Genomic DNA, 16,322 nt, shown 5'->3' on the forward strand with positions numbered 1-16,322 from the left:
TGAGGAAATGGGATTTTCACTTTTGCCCCACTCAGTGAAGAATTAAATGGGATCAAGGACTTGCCTTCATGGGTGAGCTGACCCAAATGTCACTTGTAAAGCATGACCATGCTGGGAACAATAGTGTTTTAAACTCATACCTGATCTTGCTGTAAAATTATTGTACTTAAACTCTAATTGAATGTTAACTGTCAAAGGAAATGCGGCACTTATCTCTGCAATTATTTCTTTCCAACGGTAAGAGAAAAATTCCTCCTTTCTGAGCATGCTCAGTGTCGATCTTCACTCCTTGCCCATGCACCGCCATCTAAAACACTAAGCAAAGAACAGAAGGTGAGGTCCTGAAAAACACACTCGGCAACAGACAGGTACATTTCTGAATTTACACTAGTACGGATGATTTACAGTCATTGCAGTTCTCGTTCACTTGTACAGAAATCACCTTACTTTACCTCTGCTGATGGGTGAGTGTGCAAACTAGCCTGTACCATGGGATGCTCACAAGTATTTCATACAGAAATGCAGGTTAATGCGTGACATATTTAGAAATTTGCCACTAGGCCCCATGTGGATCAAGGATCTGGGCCAAATTAAAAAACAAAGGAGGAAGGAAGCGATATTAAAATGCAGTTAGCACAAGCAGAGTCATCAGAGAGATGAATGGGGCAGAGAGAGAATGCCTAAATTACAGGTGGGGGAATGGGTGTGGGAATTAGCAATACCCAGTTTTATAGACAGAATGACTTAGGAACTGCGTCACAAGGTTTACAGTTACCCATCTACAGAGTCTTTATAACACGGGAATTCTTTTTCCTCTGGTTGTGTAAACTACAAGCTCTGCTAAATCTGATTATTTTCTGCAGGCTATACTATAAATTGTTCGTTTTGGTGATAGGACTACTTCTTCACATTCATCACAAAGAGTCAGTTGTTGAGTAAAACGGGCTTTGAAATACAGAGATAACGATCAAGAGCTAAAGTTTATTAATAGATTTATGTGCTTTCATTCAGTTTAAAAACCCCAGACTTCCCAAGATCAGACAAAATATATTAGCTATGGAAACAAGCCAAAAAAAGTATTTAATCTTTATGAAAGAGATAAAAAGATAAAACTAGTGAGTGATTCAGTTGAAGGATGGGACAAAGGGGGAAAATGACTCCAGTCAATTAATGCTGCATGCCTCTTCCTTATGCCTTACAACATTCATAGAGTCATCAGGCTGCAGAGGTCCTCTAAAGTTCATTAATCCATTCCTTCTCCTCAAGGCAGGCTCCACCATACCCACGGGGTTCCTGCAGATGTTTAATCTGACAGTGCAAGTCTTTCAGTGGACATTGCACAACCACCTCAGTTAAGCTGTTGTACTGCTTCACTGTCCTTCATCTGAAAGTTGGTCCTTTCCTCCTGGAATTCAATTCTATTACTCGTTTTCCCATCTGGAAACACGGAGAACACAAATACAAAAGGCCACTGCAAAGCAAGATGGAGTAATATGAAAACTGTTACACCCTCCCTCGCAACTCTTCCTGAAGCTGTTAATCTCAAATCACACCTACTTTAAGCTCCACACATAAACAAACCCCATGAGTATAAAATTGTGTATATACATTTTACATACACTTGCTACTTATGCAGGGGAATATTTTAAATCATATTGCACTATTTTGTTCAGATATTAAAAACCAGCAGTGTGGTACAGGAAATTCTTTCATTTTTTGTATAAACTGATGGATGCTCTTCATTTCAGACAATTATACCAGCTGCAGGAACACAGCATGCTTCTCGGCTTGGTAACAGCATTTTGGGAAGAACATTACACAAATAGTTTTGGTTCAATGTTTGTTCAATGACTAATAGCCTATCTGAAGTAAACCATATTCCTTGTGGAGTAAGAAAGTACTGAAGTATAGGTGACGCATCAGATCCAAGTCTTTTATCTCGCTAGTATTTCACTCACATTTAACCACTGTAAATTTATTTATAGGGAGTTTTTAAACTGATCCTCACCACAATTCTCATATGTATGAAAGAATCAGGGTTTCCACAAGGCTACAGCATCTCATCACTCTTACCTTAGATTATGAGCCTTAAATATCAGAAAGGATCCCAGCAGCTGCTCAGCTCCTAGGAATGGCAATACTGGATCGATATTGATTCCTGCAGTATGGAAAATGAAGTACTGTTGACTGAAAAAAGGTTGATGTAACCAGGCTGATACCTAAGGAATGCCTGCTTTGGTTGCATTATGAAGCTAATTGGTTGCAATGATGTTGCATTAATATGTCAGCTTCTACTGAAACTCTCAACTTTTCCCCCAGATAACTGTTCAAGGACATTAACCTGTTTATCAATCTCAAGAATCTAAACATGCTTCATGCCAGGTCCCTATGTGGGACCTTAGGGCTCTGCTACCTCTCCCCCACCTTGCCAAGGGTTTGGCTGGCTGTGCTGAAAGCCAGATCTGGTAACAGTACAGCCAAACAACTGGGAACCAGACTGCTAGGAGAAGAGCTGTGTGAGAAAGAGCTCTGAACAGCCTTGCCAGAGGCCTTGCCCCTGCTTTCCTTGGGAGTCGCATCACCCTTAGTCCTCGCCTAAGCTATGTTGCAGGGGTGCCCATGCCTGCCCAGGTACTTCACAGATTCTGACCTGCTCACTTGACCTTGGACCTGCCTTGTCATAACGAACTTGTCTGTCTGGGCTGTTGGTTGAACCTCATTGCTGTCACCCTACTGCTGCTCTTGTTTGCTAACTGCAGGACTGCACCTCCTGTCAGGGAGGTCACTGCCCCTGCCTGCCTTGTCACCCTGAGCTCCCAGCCTGCCTTCCCTCATAGAGCTGCCCACTCTTGGTGCTCCATGATACCTCAAAAGCAAGGCTTGCAAGTAACCTTCACCCCTATTTCACCAAAAAGCTCTTGGGCTCAAGTGTGTGCCAGACAGTTTGGCACAGCCCACCGACTATAGCTCACCTGTGTTCCAGAGTTCCAGTGCTGGACACCCTGAAGAGCCATGCCTCACCATCAGCAAAATGCAAACATCGAACCCTTCTGACCAAAGTGAGCAGCATATAAAGAATACTGCCCTCTTTCAAACAAACATTTAATAGTCAGATCAAGGCTAGGAAATCCACTGTTTGGGTACCACTGATTCTAATGATTCTAACCAGCTGCTGGTTCATGGGAAAAAGTATTGTGAGATTAAATATTAGTTCAATTAATTTATGAATTTTAAAATTATATACTATCTTTCTATTTCAGATACATGCTGGGTATCCATCTGCCTGTATTAGAATGACATGTGCTTCCTTCAGGAATAGAACCATGGCAGGAAAACACCTTTAGCACTGCAGACCTGTTTCTGGTTAATTCTCTCTGGTCTTTAAAAATCTGCATCAGCCACTGACCATCTACTAGAGCACAAATTCAGTTATAGCTAAGATGAAGACTGTGTAGAGCTTTACCTCTTGTTCACCTTACACAAACGTCCTATTCCACCATGACCTCCTGCAAGCCCTCAGCAATCCAGAGCACAACTGAAGAAACTGTTGAATGAAGAGCTGTCCACAAGGCAGATGGTCCTGGGCAAAGACAAGCAGATGAATTTACAACGCAGTACAGTCTCCCTCCTTGAAGGGGCACTTCACAACCGGTAAAGTTACGTATGCCATTCACAAATATTCAGATTCTTGAGCCAACTCCGATGTTCTCATTCACAAATGCTATCTGTGACCTCCAGTTTTCTAGGATTCTTCTCCATAATGGCTGGTATCTACTACTTGCACTTCTATCTCTCATTAGCCTCATTCTAGCAAGATTATATATAGAGAGAGTTTATATACATTGCACATAACAATACAGCATAGTTCCAGGCAAAGCCTGCAGTGCTTTGGAAACCTTAAGCAGTAGGGACTATCTTCTAAACAACATAAGCTACTAAAAGTATATCAAACCTGCCTTCCAGTTTCCACATTTGCTTCCTGTAATATTCAAGTCACAGTCCTGTCTTTCCAGGCACCTCACTGCTTATAACTAGTACATTCCAACACTGTTTAAAGTGTATCCCAAATATCTTCTATGTGAAATAAACGCTGTGCTAAGGACAGTTTGCATGTGCCTTCTCTCTAACAGTACAAAGTATATTCCTTTAAACATACAGGCTCCAACCTAAATACATGACCAGTATTATCACAATGAGGTACTCTGTAAGCACATGAAAAGTAAAACACTGACCTAAACCAGTGTCCATCAGAAGAATCTCAAACCAGAGGAAATACACTTTTTTTAAGCTGAAAGTTAACCATTTCAAACTCGGTTCACTACTACCCTGCAGATCAACCGCATCTTATTCTAGTGCTCTTAACAGCCAACAAAATCACTGCAGAAATAAGGATACCTTAAACCATAAATGCACCTCTAGCTCTTGATCAAACATAATGGGACTTAGGCCTACCACGAGAAGGAGCAAACTCCCACAAATTCCTGTTCTTACAGCACCAGGTCTGCCCACCTCATCCCCAGTTCTCCCTGTATCAACCAGAATGGTGGCAAGTTTCCACCATTAATCTTTCCACATTCAGTACAGCCATGTGTATGAAGTGAACACACCTGAATTGCATGCAAATAATTTCTAAGAGATAACACAATGCTCCAGGGGAAAGGTGTTGCACTAGTACAAACTTTAACTTGTCATTGCACTTTGATTTCAAAGGCTTAAATGTTATCAAAAGACAAGACTCCAAAAGGAGGGACATACCCTGGAGCAACCACAACTGCACTACATTTTCTCAGTGGCTAAAGAGAAGTAATAATGGTGCTTCTTGATATACAGCATGGGTGAGACTCACATTGGAATACTGGATAGCTCCGTGTTAAACAGAAAGCATGAGAACCTTATGGACAACACAGAAATTTGACAGCTAGAGGTAAAAAATAGGTATTGAGAGACTCATCCTTCAGTTGAAGGCAAGGACAGAGAGGTGATGATTACAAGGTATGTTTTAAAGATGAAAATACCAGGTGCAGAAGTCATTTTTAAATTAAATTAAACAATATAATTAAAAACAGAAGCAAGGAATTAAAGCAGGTAAAATTAAATCAGGGAGAAGAAAAAAAAGCATCAGGCTATGAAAAATGAAGGTTTTTACCGAAATAATCATAGAATACTTTGGGTTGGAAGGGACCTTAAAGATCATCTAGTTCCAACCCCCCTGCCACAGGCAGGGACACCTTTCCACTAGATCACGTTGCTCAAAGCCTCATCCAACTTGGCCTTAAACACTGCCAGGGAGGGGGCATCCACAGCTTCTCTGGGCAACCTGTTCCAGTGTCTCACTACCCTCACAGTAAAGAATTTCTTCCTAATATCTAATCTAAATCTGCCCTCTTTCAGTTTAAAACCATTCCCCCTTGGCCTATCACTACATGCCCTTGTAAAAAGTCCCTCTCCCGCTTTCCTGTAGGCCCCCTTCAGGTACTAGAAGGCTGCTAGAAGGTCTCCCTGGAGCCTTCTCTTCTCCAGGCTGAACAGCTCCAACTCTCTCAGCCTCTCTTCATAGGAGAGGTGCTCCAGCCCTCTCATCATCTTCGTGGCCCTCCTCTGGATTCGCTCCAACAGCTCCATGTCCTTCTTATGTTGGGGGCCCCAGAGCTGGACACAGTACTCCAGGTGGGGTCTCATGAGAGCAGAGTAGAGGGGCAGAATCACCTCCCTCGGCCTCCCGGCCACGCTGCTTTTGATGCAGCCCAGAAGGCCAGCCGTATGCTGGGCTGCAAGCGCACATTGCTGGCTCATGTTGAGCTTCTCATCAACCATCACCCCCAAGTCCTTCTCCTCAGGGCTGCTCTCAATCCATTCTCCACCCAGCCTGTATTTGTGCTTGGGATTGCCCCAACCCACATGCAGGACCTTGCACTTGGCCTTGTTGAGCTTCATGTGGTTTGCACAGGCCCAGCTCTCAAGCCTGTCAAGGTCCCTCTGGATGGCATCCCTTCCCTCCAGTGTGTTGACCACACCGCACAGCTTGGTGTCGTCAGCAAACTTGCTGAGGGCACACTCAATCCCACTGTCCATGTCGCTGATAAAGATGTTAAACAGGACCGGTCCAAATACCGACCCCTGAGGAACGCCACTCATCACTGGTGTCCACTTGGACATCGAGCTGTTGACTGTAACTATTTGAGTGCGACCATCCAGCCAATTCCTTACTCTTACTCACCGAGTGGTCCAACTGTCAAGTTCATGTCTCTCCAATTTAGAGACAAGGATGTCGTGCGGGACAGTGTCAAATGCTTTGCACAAGTCCAGGTAGATGACATCAGTTGCTCTTCCCCTATCCACCAGCGCTGTAACCCTGTCGTAGAAGGCCACCTTATTTGTCAGGCATGATTTGCCCTTAGTGAAGCCATGTTGATGTCACCAATCATCTCCTTGATTTCCGTGTGCCTCAGTATAGTTTCCAGGAGGATCTGCTCCATGATCTTGCCAGGCACAGAGGTGAGACTGACTGGCCTGTAGTTCCCCGGGTCTTCCTTTTTTCTCTTCTTGAAGATGGGGGTTATGTTTCCCCTTTTCCAGTCAGTGGGAACTTCACCAGACTGTCACGACTTCTCAAAAATGATGGATAGCGGCTTAGCAACTTCATCCGCCAGTTCCCTCAGGCCCCATGGATGCACCTCATCAGGTCCCATGGACTTGTGCACCTTCAGGTTCCTTAGATGGTCTCGAACCTGATCTTCTCCTACAGTGGGTGGTCTTCATCCTTCCAGTCCCTGCCTCTGCCTTCTGCGACCTGGGTGGTGAGGCTAGAGCTCTTGTCGGTGAAGACTGAGGCAAAAAAGTCATTGAATACCTCAGCTTTCTCCATATCCCGCGTAACCAGGTCTCCCGTTTCCTTCTGGAGAGTGCCCACATTTTCCCTAGTCTTAGGGAAATAACTGCAAAAATTCTATGGTAAATACTGTCCAGGACACCTGCCCAGATTAATAACCTCTCTGGTTCATAAAGGAAAACACTTAAGAACCTCCAAGTCTCTTAAAAATATTTACAGTGATGGGGAGATTCACTGATTCTTGTTGAATCTAAAGTTCACAGTTTCTTGGATTTAGCAAAACAACAATTTATAAAGCATTTTAAAACCCAATAAAAAAAGCTCCTTTAGGATCAAAGGTAAAAAGTAATTTCTTTGCTTAAGTAGTGAACTACTTATGTAAATGATGGGTTTGCAAGATATAAATCAAGAAGAGATGCTGTACCCTGGTCAGCAACAAGCATTCTTTTGGGAATCAAAAAGACGACATAGAAAAGAATCAATCATTTCTTTAACATAGGTTCTAATTTCCCAAGTTATTTAACCAAATTATCTTTTTGAAGAATAGGAGACTATTGGCATGGCCTTAATGTGCTTGTTATGTGAACATATACCACTTGATCTACGCTGAACCATGGCTGGCTTACCAAAACATACTAAACCTGGTCCTAAGGATTCTGAGTAAAGGCAATATTCGCAGAATTTAACTTAGTAAGACTATCCTTCCGAGATTACCCTTTGTACATCGGTGTGGCAAGAGAGGTTTCCTTATAGAGTGACTTAGAGGAACCTAAATCAGGCATTCTCAATTGCCGTCATGACAACCATTTATACCTCCTCCTGGCTACTAAGGCAAGCAAAGAATATAAAGCCAAAGTCAGTTTTTGAAAACACAATTGTGTGTCATCAAGAACCATGAAACAAAAATTTGTTGTGCTCTTGTAAATATAAGTTTTTAGACAAAATAACTTACACTTGATCTTCTATCTAAGCACTCACAAATAAAGATTTCAGAAAGCAAAAACCCATAGCTCTTAAGTTAAAAGACAGGCAGCCTCGTATACATAAATTCTTACACAGAAAACATCCAGGGTTACACAATAACCAGTTGCTGGTGATTTCTGCACAAATACAGTTCACACTGGAGTTTATAACACACCATACTCGTAGTGTCCTTTGGTCAATACTTTTACTTTCATAAACTTTTCAGTAATTAACACAGGGTTTAGCAAGTTCTGTTTTTTGTGTTCATCAATGAATCAAAATACAAATACATTGGTTCTGTGTCCCAATTGGAAAAAGTCCCTTTTTCAAATGAAAAGTGAGATAAAAGAAGTTTCTTAAAAAAATAACATAAATCAATGAAACAGTCGTCCTCTTCCACGTCTGCTCTTGAGATGACTAGCAGGACGCCGAAGAGTTTTCCTCTCTTGACGATGTAGTTTCTCAGCTTCCTGCTGTTTCTTTTGCTGCTCTGACTGTAATATTAAAACAAAAATAGACTCAGGTTCTTGTAAACTTACATATCACCTCATTGCTCAAGTATCTATATATCAAGTCAGAATTCCACTAGAGAAATCTGGAAATGTTACTGTAAATGGTCCCAGGCTATCTTGTCTTATACCGTACCTGTTGATTCTGGGTATCCCTAGGCATTAATCATTCCAAGTAATTCAGAGCAAACATTTAAGACAAAGATATCGAAAAACCATGAATAAAATCATGTATTTCAGATGAAAACTAATGTCTAACTACAGACTGTAAAATTACACTCCAGAATTTATGTTTTAATGCCCTTAAGAAGGTAGAGCACAGTTTGAGGCTATTTAGTATCTACTTTGGTTAACTAGTATTACCACATATAATATTTGCACAGATGGATTTTAAAAAGACAGAACAATTAAATTTGCTGAAATATACAGGTTTTCCAAAAAGTGTTCTTAAAAGTTTTTGAAAGTAATATGCTGTATGCAACTCTAGAAAGACTTTCCACATGAAAATAATTTCAAATCTCTGCTCCTGTGCCACACGCTCTATTAACGTTTTTCCTCTTCATCAAAAACATGCTGAAAGGGTTTCATTTACATACCATATAGATAAAATGACTCTTACAGCCATAAACGACTATTTTCTTTGGAAGACTAAGGCTTGTCTTCAAACTAAGCATAAACTGGAACTAGCAGACTTGAACTAGCCAAGCTCAGGCAACTGTCCATGTTATAAAGTACTCCATCAATTAGAGCAATTTCAACGGTAGCACAGGATAACTGTGTTAACAGCGTGACAAAATTACTGGATATGCAGCTGCATCCCCACTGCATCTAATTCTGTAAGCAGCAGCATTCATATATCAGCCCATCTCTCCCTGAATCTCCCATTAAAGTACCATTTCGACTTGAGCTAGAGATTTGCACGCATGGACAGCATTTTGTTTGAGGTAACAACCGATTTATCAAATGTAGCAATAAGCCCATACCAGTATCATGGTAATAAAAGCTAGTGGTCTTTAGACTTTGTTGAAATTTATTGACTCCTGTTTCCACTGCAAGTAGGGTAAGAAGAAACCCACTATGTGAAAATATAAGTAGTTTCTCTCTGTCTCCAGACTTAGTCTGAAACAGTCTTGAGAAATCTTACTTAATGTTGACTGCTACCGCTAGCGTACTGGAATGGAATGATCCTGATTTGCATCTGAAGTTCTGTTTTTGTTTTCGGGGTTTTTTTGTGTGTGTTTTTGGTGGTTTTGTTTGTTTGGTTTTTGGTTTTTGTTTTTTGTTTTTTTTAATGTCCTCTATACCTCCCTAGTAGTACTTAGGTATTTCAGAAACCCTGCTATTTTGTTATATCTATTTGCTACAATAAAGCATGTTGAAATTGAAAAACAGGATGCCACAATCGCCTAAAAACTAAACTGTGAAACATCAATGACAGTTTCATCGCTGGATCTGTCAGAGGTTGCTGGGCATTCAGGAGGCTGCTAACATACCACAAGTGTAGCAGCCAAGTTCAGTCTCAATTCCACTGACTTATAAGGTCGAGTGATACCAATCCTATGGAATCACAATTCTCTCCCCCACTAAATCTTTCTACCTACTCCTAAATACACCCGCCCTTTAAGGTAAGGGCATCACAAAGCAGAAGCTGATGATCAGAGTAACACCAAAATCCCTTTTTTGGCTTGCCAACTTCGTCTCTTCATCCTCTGAAGAGGAGTGTCAAGACACAGCATATTGCATAGCATGACTTCTTCCTAGCTCTCCCTTGCACAGCATGACTTCTTCCTAGCTCTCCCTGCCCGTTCCCTGGGACTTCAGAATATATACACAGGGTCTATTTATTTGAGAGAAGACCTGTAAGTCTCTCTTTGCTGTTCTGTTGATAGCAGAAAAGATCTCCACTGTAGATGCATTATTTTTCTTTTAATTAGACTTTTAAAAATCTTTTTAATGCAAATGATGTACGTATTTCAATAAAGCAACATCAGTTAACAGAAAAAAAAAATCCATATATGTTAGCAGCAACATAATTTTAAAAAACCTCAAAGCTATAGTGTATCTGATGGAATCAAGTAAAAATGGCATTCTGAACCACTGCCGTGTCTGTCTTCTTCCACCTTACTCCCAAATCTTCATAAAACTGTTAGCAGAAGGTGATAGTTCATTGTTCACCACCAATTGCAAGAAACCTTGTGGCTTTGTGCTTTCTAAATTAAAGTTACTATAAAAAAAAGACTGGGCTTTCAAAGACCTGCAAAGCCCATTTAATTAGCTGCAAGACACTAACATATCAGTTACAGCAGTTGGTAAAATCCCCAGAATGGTTATCCTACACAGCACTGCAGAGGAATCTGTGACTTATTCCACAGTCAACACATTTTCAATTCCAGCAACACAGGAATCAAAAACACATAAAAAAGGACATCTGCAAACAGACAACAATCAGATAAAACAAGTCAGGTAGAAATAGTCCAATAAATCTGGTTATTTAAAAAGTTTTTTCAGGCATACCCAATCAAACAACTACTTAGCCGTTCTTGTGACAGCAGTTTTACCGGTGAGAATAACGTCTGACCACTGGTAAGGAGAAACGTACTACAGCGAAGGGGCTTACCTGAAGAAAACCAGTTTTTACTGAAGTACATTTTGTCAGCTCAAGTATCAATTAATATGGGGTTTCAGCTTTTATAATGTGTCCTTTCCTCAGTTTTAAAGCAATTTTCCAGCAAAAAATCCCTAAGTGTTCCACAGCAGTAACAGATGCACACAAGCATTTAACTCTGCTCACGCTATAAAGTAATCACCTGTCTGTAATCTACAAAATTCCTTAGGATGGGAAATCAAAACCCTTTAGGAAACATAGACATGCAGCAGTCAACTACACAATTAAAACGGAATTTGGCAAGTAAAATAGGACCAGAGCTCATTCTGGTGATCTGTGTTACACAAGTTCAATGACAAAGGTGGTTAGGAGCTTTATTTTTATCATGTTGAGACCTAGCAATATTATCAGTCAAGAGAAAGTCTGTCACCTACAGCATCCTGATTGCATTTGGACCTGCAGACCAAGATCTGATCAGTCCTGGCACAGAAGTCAGGTAAGGTCACAAGCTTCTTATGGCATGTCTGCAAATAAACTATTAAAAGAAGGAAGCCAGTATTTTCCACCGGAACATAAGATTTTATGACTACTGCTTGAGTTATAAGGGTATAAACACACAGAGTACTACCGGAGGCTTTCATTCTCTTGGCAAGAAGCAGAAGATTTGGCAGCTTATAAAGAAATGAAAAGGGACATTTGTTTGACGGTTTTAAAGTTCCTGTTCTTTCACGCAAAAACTAAAGTTACTTGTGTATTATCTTAAAAAATTATATATATAGCTCACCTTCTTTAATTTGAATGTTGCCTGTTTGCTGCCTACTGTGGTATCAGACACATTGAGCGTGCCAAGTTTTTCTTCAAGCTTTAAACGGTCTCCAAGAGTTTTCCTGTGGAGAATAATTAACATTAGTCCCTATTCTTGCCATCTTTTTACTGTAATAAAGGCTGATAATGCAGTCAAAACTAATCTCAATTTCTCTGAAACCCTGAAATGCCATAACTCTAAAAAATAGACATTCAGTAAACAGAGAAGAAAGACAAGTTCAAATAATTCCCTCCAGATATTGCTTTCAGCAGAAACACTTTTAAAATTTATGTAAAGTTCATTGTTTTTCCTGCTAAAAAAGCAACAGGACTCTAGCTGAGAAAGAAACCGCACCCTTCTATTGCTATAGTTTTCTATGAAATGTCAGAAAGAGTCAGGAAATATTCAGCTGCAGTAACAGATACAGACACAAATAAAAAAGTAAGGCTAGATAGAGAGAGTTTTCTTGAAATCTTATCATTTCTGAATTGGCAACACTTTTGAGGGAAGAAAATAAATCTTGACTATATATCAGAATGAATTCATCACCAAATGAATCACTTCACTGATAGAGACTGCAAATGACTGTTCGGACACTGCACCCACAATAGTCTAATGCAAACAGTTTTCTAAATAAAAGAACACCACAAACAAGTGAATGTGATAAATAAGACAGATCCTGACCCGAGAGAGAGGAACTCCACACGAGCATACGCCTTAAAGCGCATGGTGCTCTTCGGTTAGTTTCTCTAAGCAGGTTGGTATGGAGCCTCTCCCTCAGGCACTGAACTCTGGCATTTCCACGGAGAAGGAGGTAGCTGTTGTGGCTAAAACTGATACTGCTTTCAGCTCTCCTCCACTGGAAGTTAATGCCCCTACAGAGGCAAGACACATGGATGTGCCCCAGCTGCTCCAGGTTGCGAGCTGATATTTAATATCACTCTTGCTGACTGCAGTTAAGTTGGGTTGTAAAGTGGAACAGCTGAGGAGTGGAAATACACCTTGTTCCCATATAGCCTCCAGCACAGGGGAGAGGCAGGCAGGAAGGGATGGTGCTGGCTTCAGCCAGCCTCCCTAAAGGCACCTGTGAGTCCTAACATGGCTTGTCCTTCTTCTATACTGGGCGTCCTACGAGTAGGTAGTGCCACCTGAGAATACGACACAGCTTGTATGATCAGAGAAACTCACTCTGTGATGCACTTAGAAAACATTTGCTTAACAAAGTTAGTGTCTGCATTTAAGATGCTGCTATTAGTGCCTTATTAGATCTCTCTGAAGAGGGCTAAGAGACATTTTTTGTACAAGTTTTAAAGTGGAAAGTAAGTCACCATAAAAATACAGATGATTAGCAGCCACCAAAGTCAATGGCATTTACTACGGATGAAGAGCTCATGGATTGTGGCCTATGCATGAAGTCTCTGAAGTCTGCTGAATTTTGGTTAATGAGCCATTTTATGTAACAAAGACTTTTCAGATTAACAATGAAGAATTACTGTCAAGAATTACTTTATTTCTCATGACTAGGTACTTTGATTGTATTTTTTTCTGTAGCATATTTTTCATTGAGTACATGTAAAAACTTGTTCCATCTGTGCGAATCGAGAAGACAAGCTAAGCCTTAGAGCTAACTATGGCAGAAGATCAGTCACCGACATTGTGGTGGGATTTCTACATTCAAGTGAAGTCCCATTTTTCTCCCCTTTGAAAGTGAACTGGAGAAATATGGCTTCTACCCAGCAATTATTTAGCATGACTGCCTAGATACTGCTTCAGTCAGGAGAAAAACTAAACTGAGGAGGTATCAGCAAAATGCTGTGGAGTTGCAGTTTTACTGAATAAATGCAGGTATGGCTATATTTATCTGAAAATGTGCAGACCTCAAATGATAATGAATTGCACACACTGATACACAAATAGAACAGCTGGATTGTTTGGGTTTTTTTTTTTCAAATCATCCTCAACAAATTGATTCAAGGGATACATTAACAATGTTATTAAAAGCAACTTCCCCTGCCCTACAGTAAGAAAAACAAACAAACAAAAAAATTGCCCAGGCACTTCTTTCCTCCTCATTATAAAGAGAACAGTTTTTCAGTACTTTTCCTGCTGTTTTCCTCTAGCAATACCTAGGAATGTCAACTATGCTTTTGTTGGCTTTTGTTGACTTTCTTGGCCACCTCTGAAGACATATACATTGACTGTCATACTTTTTATAAAGCTTGACTACTGTGGATTTTACTTTTGAAATGTTCTAACTTCAATAACCAACCTTTTAAAGGGACATCAAGAGAATCAAAGAGCTCTTAGCACACTGATAAAGACTCTTTCCTTTTATGGTTTCCTTTTAAGTTACTATGTAAGGAACTTACACAGTAAGTAAACAAAGCAAAGTTTTGCAGGTTTTCACGTGTAAGCATAAGAGTGTAAAAGGGGAAAATGAAATGTAGATGGATTTGAAACAAGGCATTTTTTGCAACCATGAGTAAATTTTGCAGATTTCCTGCGCAAAGAAATGCGTAGACTGTTGGTCTATGAAGAAATTTATAGTACGCACTACTGCTTTAGAAGTTGGGCTTGGAGCTGTGCTGAGTCAGGAACATGTTGAAAGAAACACCCAGTTTTATATAAGTCATAAACTGTTTCCTCAGGTAGAACATTATATGATTAGAGGAAAAAAGAACACCTAGCCATTAAATGCATAGTGAAGGTATTAAGGTACTTAATTATATTGGTCACAGACCATCATTCCATAACTTGGATAAATCAAATCAAAGACAAACATGCCAGCCTCAACAGATTGTACATGCCACTACAGTCTTTCCAATTTTCAGTACATTACTTGAATTAATTATTTTTATGCTGACTACTTATCACTGAATAAGGCCAGCAGAAAACATATTCAAGTATTTTCTTCAGTCATTATGATTACAGAATCATATCAGCTATATGCTACAAGAAACAGACACCAGCTATTAATTTTTAAATTTCTTCTAAGAATTTGAGGAGTATGGAGTAGAGAGTTAACGGTTTAGATAAAAATATAAAAAATCATGGAAAGACAATTCAATGGCAGCAACTCAGAAAAGCATAAAGGATATAATGCTGTCACATCCATTTTTTTTGTCATCCTATTCTAGCCTCAATTTTCTCTCCTCTTTTTTTTTTTTTTTTTTTAACATTTTACATTACATCTCATCTGTGCACCTACCACATAGAGGGTATCTAACCTAAGCCACCCTAATTATGCATCACACCTTGCAAACTATTCTACAGAGAATCTTAAGACAGATTCTCTTTTCCCTAAAAGCAGTCTTTTAAAAGATGGCTTATGTCATCACCGATATTCCTCCATCCACTGGACAGGTCTCTGGTATTTGCTTTCATTTTTCCCGAGCTGAAGCAATGATTTTTCTCCCTCTATACACCAGATGAAAGAATTTACTTGTCCTGTGTCACACAGTACTAATTTTTTCTAAATGTTTCTCTTCCTTACACCTGTCTTGGCTTATTTACTTAACTTTCAGTATCCTTGTTCACATTTAAGGCTTCCATGTTTTGAACAAAATGAAATCTTAATACTTCAAATTGAGTGTCCTTGAGAATTTCCTTTAGAGGTCAGCAGCTGAATTTGTGTGAAAGAACAGTATGTGAGTAGGCTCAGCCATACTCCCTTTTAGGGAAGTATTTCAACAGCAAAGAGAATACAGTGCCATTTGACCAGTGTCGAAGGTTCCTTTCAAGTCACTTGCTAACATGACTATAAATCTAAATACAATGTAAAAAATAGCCTTAACCTACAATACTCTGTCAGCGTGTCCAGAGTAGATTTCCTCCTATTAAAGAAGAAAAACTGACAAAAGTAAAACGTTCCTTCATCTTCTGCAAGAAAGAAAGAAAAATAATCAGAAGAAAGCTGACGGAGAAACCTAAGAAAGTTAAGAGTTCAGAATGAATGGGGATATTCAATATAAAGAACAAAGAAAAATCCCTGTGTGAAAACACTTGACAATAAAAAAAAAACAAGGAAAACATAGGAATCAGTTCTGCAGAACTGCTATAAATCCCAATTTATAAAAACTACTACTTCTATTTAAAGAGGTCTTACAGGTACAACATGGAAATCATAGACTACTAAACTACTGTAGAAACACTGTCTCAGTAATACTTGAAGACCATTTTACATGATAATTCCAGTTAAAAACTCGCACATTTAAGGGACAGACTGAATTTTTATCAAATGTTTCTTTACATATCTCCAGAACATTTCCACCGTGAAACAACTAGGTTGTAGTCAGTCATTAGTGACATAAAGAAACAGCCCCATTGTATATATTATTCACTTCATTTTCTTTGACTATATATTTTAATTCCAAGTAAAAACATAATAGCTATTATGAGATCCATCTAGCCCAGCAACTTGTTTCCAACATTAGTCAAAATTCTGCTCTGCATCCAGTGTGCTGCAAGAACTCTGAAGCTGTTAACTTTCAAGGTTTTAATATCTCATCTTCTGAAAGGGCTCAACTCACCTCTGAAAAAAAGATATCAATGAGATTTGCAGGCATTAAGCACCTCAAAGCCAAGTTCTTTAGTTTGACATGCTCTTTATAC

At 39.7% G+C, this 16,322-nt stretch overlaps 1 protein-coding gene across 5 annotated transcripts in view; it reads right to left on the reverse strand.

Annotated features, from left to right (window-relative positions):
• Nucleotides 1–1,003: 1,003 nt before the first annotated feature.
• The window catches only part of NOL10 (nucleolar protein 10), a 64,565-nt gene continuing 49,246 nt past the window's right edge, over nt 1,004–16,322 (reverse strand). For 2 of the 5 annotated variants that reach the window (XR_011048332.1, XR_011048338.1), the window contains 5 exons: nt 11,691–11,793; nt 6,218–8,286; nt 3,464–3,580; nt 2,074–2,158; nt 1,004–1,471 (listed from right to left, as the gene is read on the reverse strand). Coding sequence is in view for 1 of the 5 variants with exons in the window: in XM_068402546.1 (XP_068258647.1) it covers nt 8,167–8,286; nt 11,691–11,793 (223 nt within the window). In the remaining 4 variants the exon portion in view is untranslated. Of the gene's footprint in view, nt 1,472–2,073; nt 2,159–3,463; nt 3,581–5,961; nt 8,287–11,690; nt 11,794–16,322 lie in introns of those variants that run through there. The other 3 variants (XR_011048334.1, XR_011048333.1, XM_068402546.1) reach the window with 3 other exon arrangements.

The sequence above is a fragment of the Nyctibius grandis genome, chromosome 1 (assembly GCF_013368605.1).
Source record: "Nyctibius grandis isolate bNycGra1 chromosome 1, bNycGra1.pri, whole genome shotgun sequence".
NCBI lineage: Eukaryota > Metazoa > Chordata > Aves > Nyctibiiformes > Nyctibiidae > Nyctibius > Nyctibius grandis.